The sequence below is a fragment of the Barbus barbus genome, assembly GCF_936440315.1.
Source record: "Barbus barbus genome assembly, chromosome: 42".
NCBI classification, from domain to species: domain Eukaryota; kingdom Metazoa; phylum Chordata; class Actinopteri; order Cypriniformes; family Cyprinidae; genus Barbus; species Barbus barbus.
The window spans coordinates 22,902,853-22,911,661 of NC_136720.1; the positions used below are offsets into that span (position 1 = coordinate 22,902,853).

General features: G+C 36.0%; 1 protein-coding gene across 2 annotated transcripts; it reads left to right on the top strand.

The window, feature by feature from the left end:
- The first annotated feature begins 3,695 nt into the window (after positions 1 to 3,695).
- LOC306861517 (hemagglutinin/amebocyte aggregation factor-like) lies at positions 3,696 to 6,750 on the top strand. Of its 2 annotated transcripts, none has more exons than XM_079403814.1 (5): positions 3,696 to 3,918; positions 4,086 to 4,158; positions 4,672 to 4,854; positions 4,934 to 5,083; positions 5,186 to 6,750. In XM_079403814.1, the coding sequence occupies exons 1-5, from the start codon at positions 3,864 to 3,866 to the stop codon at positions 5,229 to 5,231; spliced, it is 507 nt and encodes a 168-aa protein (XP_079259940.1). In that variant the 5' UTR covers positions 3,696 to 3,863; the 3' UTR covers positions 5,232 to 6,750. The 2 variants fall into 2 exon arrangements, with proteins under 2 accessions (XP_079259940.1, XP_079259941.1); XM_079403815.1 differs by having other exon boundaries at positions 3,809 to 3,918; positions 4,134 to 4,158; positions 5,186 to 6,612.
- Positions 6,751 to 8,809: the final 2,059 nt, after the last annotated feature.

The following is an 8,809-nucleotide window of genomic DNA, read 5'->3' on the forward strand; positions in this document are numbered from 1 at the left end:
GCCACAGATTAAATTCCGACCGCCACAGATTCAACACCGACCAAAAAAAAAAAAAATCAATACCGACCCTCACATATTGCGTTTCGTTATTCTTTTGTACGCCATTTAAAACACTCAGCGAATTCGTTCAACTGCATTTCCTTTCCCTGCTCTCTCTTCATCTCTCTGTCACTCACGCGTCTCTCCCTCTCCCTCTCACTCTCACACACACACACACACACACACACACACAGCCCCTCCCCTCCATGCACACCACATCTGTCTGGATCATCTGTGGAGAGAAGACGGCTGGCGAAAGGTTGGTATCTCGTGAACACTTTTAACACACAATCACAGATTAAAAAGTGCTATAAAATATTTTATATTCTGAATACAATAGTTTCAGTGTGTTGATGTTACTGTAAGTCCCGACCCTTAGCAAACGCGATTGCGCCTTCTTTAGAAAGTTAACTAGTCGCAAGTTTGCGGTAAAATGTAGGCTAGCCTAGTTGGGTTGTCGAGGTCAAAACACTATATGTAGCAGCTGTGAATCAAATAAACGTATTATAAATTATGTCGTTTCTTTACTCTTACACCGAATGTTTGCTGCTTCAATCCAGATGAGTATTGAAAAGTATTATACAGGGTAATTAAAATACATTGAAATCCCCAATGCCTTTATATTGGTGCATTTTTTATTGATAGCATTTTACTTTATCTTCAGGTAAAAACAGACCTCAGGAACAAACTCCAAGGAGAACACCTGGCAGCTTACCTGAGGATCTCTATCAATGGACCCTGTCCTGAGGACTTTCCATATGATAGGGCTTTAGAATCTTTTTTTAGGAAGCCCCGCAAAATAAGGTGCCCTAACAAAAGTTGCAGACTGTGCAGCAAGTAGGCTGTTGTATATGGTGTTAAATTAATGTAATAAAGTTCTGTGTAACCAATTATTAACAGTTTTTTTAAATTATTAACCTTTAGGAATTAGGAAATCCCTTTAGGGGATCCAATCGTTCTTTTCATCTACAGTTGAAAAAAAAACAGTTATGTTTACACAAATGCAGCGGTCTGTGCGACGGACATGGGCGGATACATGGGAAAGTGTGGAGTGAATACGTCATCTGTGTCAGTGTGTTATGATTGGCCCGGAGTAGAGTCTTACGTCAGCGCGTTCTGAACTTGTACGTGCTCATACCGGTAATTTTCCCTCTGCGTTCACACACAGCAGAATTCCGGCAATTTACTGGTAATGTTACAACTTCTCATACCGGTAAATTGCCAGAACGAATTTACCGGTATTTTTGAAAAGGTCCTGTTCACACATGATCTCTTTACGGCAATTTACCGGTAATTTTCCGGAAAACTCTGTATGTGTGAAAGGGCTAATTGCCTTCAAACCTGTGGGAAACACTGCTGAGTATTTCACAATCTGCTCAGTTACTGGGATTTTCACGCACAACCATTTCTAGGGTTTACAAAGAATGGTGTGAAAAGGGAAAAACATCCAGTATGCAGCAGTCCTGTGGGCGAAAATGCCTTGTTGATGCTAGAGGTCAGAGGAGAATGGGCCGACTGATTCAAGCTGATAGAAGAGCAACTTTGACTGAAATAACCACTCGTTACAACCGAGGTATGCAGCAAAGCATTTGTGAAGCCACAACACGCACAACCTTGAGGCGGATGGGCTACAACAGCAGAAGACCCCACCGGGTACCACTCATCTCCACTACAAATAGGAAAAAGAGGCTACAATTTGCACGAGCTCACCAAAATTGGACGGTTGAAGACTGGAAAAATGTTGCCTGGTCTGATGAGTCTCGATTTCTGTTGAGACATTCAGATGGTAGAGTCAGAATTTGGCGTAAACAGAATGAGAACATGGATCCATCATGCCTTGTTACCACTGTGCAGGCTGGTGGTGGTGGTGTAATGGTGTGGGGGATGTTTTATTTGCACACTTTAGGCCCCTTAGTGCCAATTGGGCATCGTTTAAATGCCACGGCCTACCTGAGCATTGTTTCTGACCATGTCCATCCCTTTATGATCACCGTGTACCCATCCTCTGATGGCTACTTCCAGCAGGATAATGCACCATGTCACAAAGCTCGAATCATTTCAAATTGGTTTCTTGAACATGACAATGAGTTCTCTGTACTAAAATGGCCCCCACAGTCACCAGATCTCAACCCAATAGAGCATCTTTGGGATGTGGTGGAACGGGAGTGCCCTGGATGTGCATCCCACAAATCTCCATCAACTGCAAGATGCTATCCTATCAATATGGGCCAACATTTCTAAAGAATGCTTTCAGCACCTTGTTGAATCAATGCCACGTAGAATTAAGGCAGTTCTGAAGGCGAAAGGGGGTCAAACACAGTATTAGTATGGTGTTCCTAATAATCCTTTAGGTGAGTGTATATGTATGTGACAAATAAAATTTGAATTTGAAATGTCTGTTAAAGCTGTGGGTTTTATGTAAAATGTTATTTATTTGTAGTTAATAGGAGTTATAATTCTGTCTGTCGTTCTTTTTTGAAAAAAAAAAAAAGTGAAGTCTTTCTTTTTCTTTTTCACATCAAGTTCATTGATAGAAGTGGAAGCTTAACTCATCCAAAGAAATGGGAGATTGGGGTCCAGGAAGAAAATTCTGGCTAGTAAAGCAATAATATTGGTAATATAATATAATATAACTTCAAATTTCAAAGTTTTTGAAATCATGGATGCTGTCATGACCAGGGGTACAAGAATTGTAGTTATTTTTTCGATCAAAGATTGTGTGGAGATCTCTAATCTTCTTCTAAGTATCTCATGAGCAACAACACAAAATTTTAATTGCTTAATGAATGAAAAATTGCATTTGATAAACTGAAATTATCTCTCTCTCAACTGCAAGCTTATCCCATTATTCAAAATAATTTAGTCTATTTGATTTTTAGGCTTATCTATGTCCGTGATGTTAAACTCATCCCATGGCGACTGACATTTGACAATTGCAATTAATATTCTAACGTTGAGACATTGTCGCATGGGTGTTAGTTAGTGTGTCACAATAACAGATGCATATGGACAAGGTGGCTAGATGTCTGTCTGAATATAATAATAACCTTAACACGCTGAAGTAATCAAAAAACAAATTGAAATGGGGAACCAGTTGTTCAGAAAGGGGAAGAAGAACCAGTTGTTCAGAAAGGGGAAGAAGAACCAATTGTTCAGAAAGGGGAAGACGAACCAATTGTTCAGAAAGGGGAAGAAGAACCAGTTCTTCAGAAAGGGGAAGGAGAACCAGTTCTTCAGAAAGGGGAAGGAGAGCCAGTTCTTCAGAAAGGGGAAGAAGAACCAGTTCTTCAGAAAGGGGAAGAAGTACCAGTTTTTCAGAAAAATCCTCCATCTCCTGCACATTCCTTGGTTTTCCAGCATCTTCTGCATATTTGACCCCTTTCCAACAATGACAATGATTCTGAGATCCATTATTTTCACACTGTGGACAACTGAGGGACACGTCTAAGGTGGAAACATTTACTGATGCTCAGGAAGAAAACACAATACATTAAGAACCAGGGGGTGTAAAATTTTAAATCGGATGATCGGGATAAACTGTACTTTGTCATCTGGGAAACATGTAGCTATAAGTAAAAGAAAAAATATGATCTAAAAAGAAGAACAATTTTACACATCCTGTTCAAAAGTTTTCATTTCCAGTAGTCCAACCCTGCAGACACGCGATTGGCCAGTGCTATAGTCAGAAGAGCAATTGTCAGGCTCATGATTGGCCACTGACACACGATAAGCATTTAAAAGAATGAGCGAAATGAGTGTTGTCGGCACTACTCGTTAAACAACGACAGCCACAAAACACGCTTGCATCCCCAAAGACCAACACCATGAAGAGAGTTGCACTCTTTCTGCTACTGACTGGACTGTTGGGCACTGGACATGGTGGGTGACTTTACTAAATATGTGTTAGCATTTTTTACTCCTTTTACTCATATGTTTTATGCCCAACTTTGAGAGATTGTGATCTGCTTAATCTGCATAATTTCTTTTTTGACATTAAATATATTCCAATCTAAGTTGATATGGGTTTCATTTATATTTTTATGTAGGCTGGAAAAACGACTATGATAAGCATCTAAATTTTTACTGTCCTTCAGGCCAGTCTATATCCTCCATAAGAAGGTGAGTACGAGGGGTGAGAACCAGGAGGGCGTAATTGACATTTTTGGTGAAATGGATATATCAAATGAAAGCTCTTAATGAGCTCTTTCTACTGGCAATAGTACTGTCATCCATGAGTGAACGAATTTTTATTATAAAAAATTGAAATCAGTACACAAAGTCAGATCAAACTATGATAAAAGTTTGGTTTTGACTCTCCTGTAAAGTTGGTGAAATGTCACTTATATGCCTTTCTGGTTCTCACCCCTCGAGTATCACTTATTAATGTGTATCAATCCATTATAAACATTACTATGAAGGCATAAAACTTTTTGAATTCACAAATTGTATGTTAAAGTTTTGCCATGTATTAAATTGTTAGAAAATCTTTAACCTTTCAAATGTAAATATAAATTTCAATGTAATTATAATATGCAATTTATATATATATATATACACATACAGTGTATAGTGTGTGTGTGTGTGTAGATAGATAGATTTTCTCCATTCCTAACTTGTTTAATTCAATTAAAGTGAACACAGCAATTACTATGAGGACCGACGTTGGGACTTTGAATGTAAACCCACCAAGGCTTTAGGCTGTTACTTGTCACCTTCCGTCAACAACTTTGACAAACCATTCGTCTTTGAGTGTCAACAACATTACACGATTGCAGGAATGAGCAGCTACCACGACAACTACTATGAGGACAGAAAGTGAGCTCTGATAAGATTCTCATGTTTAAATTTTAATTTACTTGCGGTTATCTAATCTGATGTCAATGTTTTCACACAGGTGGCAGTTTTACTGCTGTAAAAGTAAGTGTGTTTCTGGAAACTGTCAGTGGACTACTTATGTGAACAACTTTGACGAGTACTTCTACTGGACTGTGCCTCCTCACAGTGTTCTGGTGGGAGCTCATAGCGTCCATCAAAATTTTCAAGAGTGGGTATCATTTCTTTACTTACTCATTATGTTATTTCTAATAAGCAAAGCGATTTCAATTTCTCTTGCTCACTAATATCATGCTTGTTTCACTTCTTTCAGAGATCGACAGTGGAAGTACAAGTACTGTGTCCAACAATCATGTTGAAGGATCTAAGGATTCTTCATAGCATCCTGTGTGCGTTGCTTCAAGAGAGCAATGATACATTTGTGTTGCTTAACTTTCTTTTTTTATAATTCATTTATTCATTCATTCATTTATAATCATTTATCATATAATCACTTGATTATTCATTTTAATCATATAATCATTTATAACAAGGCTGCAGTGGTGGAAAGAGTACTGAAAATATATACTCAAGTAAAAGTACCATTACCTTCCAAAAAATGTAGTTTGAGTAGAGTAAAAGTACTTGTCCAAAAAAACTACTTGAGTAAGAGTAAAAGAGTAGCCTATTTAAAAGTACTCATGAGTATTGAGTACTGAGCTGTGGATTCTACCCCATTATAATAAACGCTGTACACTGCAATTTATACATGTGTGACCCTGGAGCACATAAGCAGTCTTAAGTCGCTGAGGTATATTTGTAGCAATAGCCAAAAATACATTGTATGGGTCAAAATTTTTGATTCTTCTTTTATGCCAAAAATCATTAGGATATTAAGTAAAGATCATGTTCCATGAAGATATTTTGTAAATTTCCTACCGTAAATATATCAAAACTTCATTTTTGATTAGTAATATGCATTGCTAAGAACTTAATTTGGACAACTTTAAAGGAGATTTTCTCAATATTTAGATTTTTTTGCTCCCTCAGATTCCAGATTTTCAAATAGTTGTATCTCAGCCAAATATTGTCCTATCCTAACAAACCATACATCAATGGAAAGCTTATTTACTCAGCTTTGCATAGATGGTGTTTTGAAAAATTGTCACTTATGGTTTTGTGGTCCAGGGTCACCTTTAAAAAAACGTTGTACATTCTGGAATTCACATGATCTTGTTTGTCATAAAGAATGAAGAATATCTATAATCCAGCAGTTTTGATTGATTTTGACTGCCAACTCTTTAAAACACATCAAAACAGCACGGAAACAGTATTCAGTTGAAGAAAAGATGAAAGTTATTCTCAGTACAATTATACCCATTTAAATCATAAAGTTTGAAAAATAGATTTAAAATAATGTGTAAGGCCACTGAGAGCATGCTGTTGTTGCACATAAAATATTAATGTTTAGAACAGTGCAAATACAAACACCATTAGAAACTCATAGTTCAGCATCACACACCATGATATGGGTTAAAATGAGAGCCCATTTCTCTCCAAAACGGTGCCAGTTTCAGCGTTTTGCAATAAAGAAACAAGACTTGATCATTTATGTTACAATTTTAACAAATGCACATTGTTCTAGAAGTATGGCATCATGTACATTACATGTACATATACATTACTTGAATTATGTCATGTCGATAAAACAATTTGTAAGGAAAAATGCATTAAATAAAGTATTTCTGGGGAAATTTTTTCAAAAGAAAACACAAACGCACGTCTCTTGCTGAGCCCCGGCGGTCTCGGTGAATCAGCAGCATCCACAACTGAATGCAACAAAAAGTGTTGAACTTGCGCGAGTGCACATGCTAAATGAAGGCGGATTGAATAAAATGGATAAAAAAAAGAAATTAAAAAAGTTTATTAATGAGCTGCAGTTTTATTACATCACGCGCTGACACAGATGCAGTATTAACGCCACAGGTCATCAATAAGGTGCAGATTGGTCCTCAATTTGAGTACAATATTGCACTGTTTTACAGTGTTTCCAACACACTTTTTCACAGCGCGCATCACACGCTCAAACTCATCAAAAGTCAACAAGTTCAACAAGCAAAAACGTATCCAAGTGACTGCAGCTGAACGCGCGTGAGAGAGACGAAGCAGCGCAAATCGCGCGGCTCTTAAGTGAGTGGGAATTTACTGAACGTGGCACTTGCGGGATTTAACACTGTACGCAATACCCGCAACCTCACACCAAATTTCAGGTCGTGTAGATAGGCAAGCATATATACAAATCATTTAGTAAGCAGAAATCCAAAATTTACCTTAACATATTAGAGGAAGATGTGACTGCATTGATGGTTGACGAATGCACTTCCAGCAGCCATGATAGACAGCAGTTGGCGATTAAAGTTTTCTATGCACAATTTGATTTGACGAAAGTCACGAGACACTATCTCCCTATCCAATCATATTAATGGATAAAAATAAAATTTAAATAAGCATGTAACGACCACAAACGGAGGAAAATAGCGGAGTAAAAGTACCGATACATCACTTAATGTACTCAAGTAAAAGTAAAAGTCCACAATTTTTAAACTACTCAAAAAAGTACAATTACTGATAAAAACTACTTAATTACTGTAACGTGAGTATTTGTAATTCGTTACTTCATACCACTGCAAGGCTGTAACCATGTCTTGATCTAATTTAAGTATAGAAGCTTAACCATTTTGAACTATTTGCAAGTAATATTTTAACATATACACATGTTCAAAATAAAAATGTCCAAAATAAATTTTGGTTTGTAATTAATGCAATAAGTTCAGTTCTGCTCTAACTCACGTTTTATTTTATTTTTTAAATATATTATTTACTTTATCAAATCTGAGAAAAGGAGAATTATATGTAGGCTAACTGAATTATTTTATGTAATGCAAGATCAAGGTTTTACACACACAATTTTATGTAGCTATTATTTTATAAATTTTCAGTCTAGTGTGCTGCACATGTTTAGAGGTCAGGGTTTATGAAAATATCAATGTAAGTCTATGCAATGTCCTCACTAACGAAACAAACTTTGTGTGTGTGTGTGTAAAAATCTAATTATAAATATTTATAGAATTTATATTTTGAAAATTAAAGACTAAAGAAATACAGGGACTTTGTTTCAAATTTCTAGGGCTGTCCCCGACTAAAGATTTTTCTGGTTGACTAGTAGTCGCCATTTTTAGCATTAGTTTATTAATAAACCATTTAAATCATAATACCGAGCCTTTAATTGCCTTCAATATAAGCACTCATGCACATGCATAAAGTTTGCCACAGCACACTGGCAGAAGTTACGATTATGAATGTGTCAGGGAAAACAGTAAGGAGGCTGCATGAATATTTTAATAAGTCATTAATAAACTAGTGCTGTTGTTCCCGACAATAGGGAGCTTTTGGGACTTTATTTGTATGATGGGAAAATTCCACATTCACAAAGCACAATGCCTTAAATTTAAACCTTACACTTCTGATTTACTTTTACTTTACTCATCACTTCAAAGAATATCCTCCAATAGAAAAAATCAAATTTTACAGAAAAATCCATAAATAAGACATAACGTGTATGGTTATGATTTTTTTTTTTTTTTTTTTTTTTTTGGTGCTGTCAAATGATTAATCGCATCCAAAATAAAAGTTTTTGTTTACATAATATATGTCTGTGTAATGTGTATGTATTTATTATGTATATATAAACACACACACATACAGTATATATTTTGAAAATATTTACATATATGTATATTCGTATAATTTATATTATATATAAATATATTTAATATACAAACATCTCATATTTTTCTGAAATATATACATGCATGTGAGTGTGTAATTATATACAAATAATAAATATACACAGTACACACATATATTATGTAAACAATTTTTATTTTGGATGGATTAA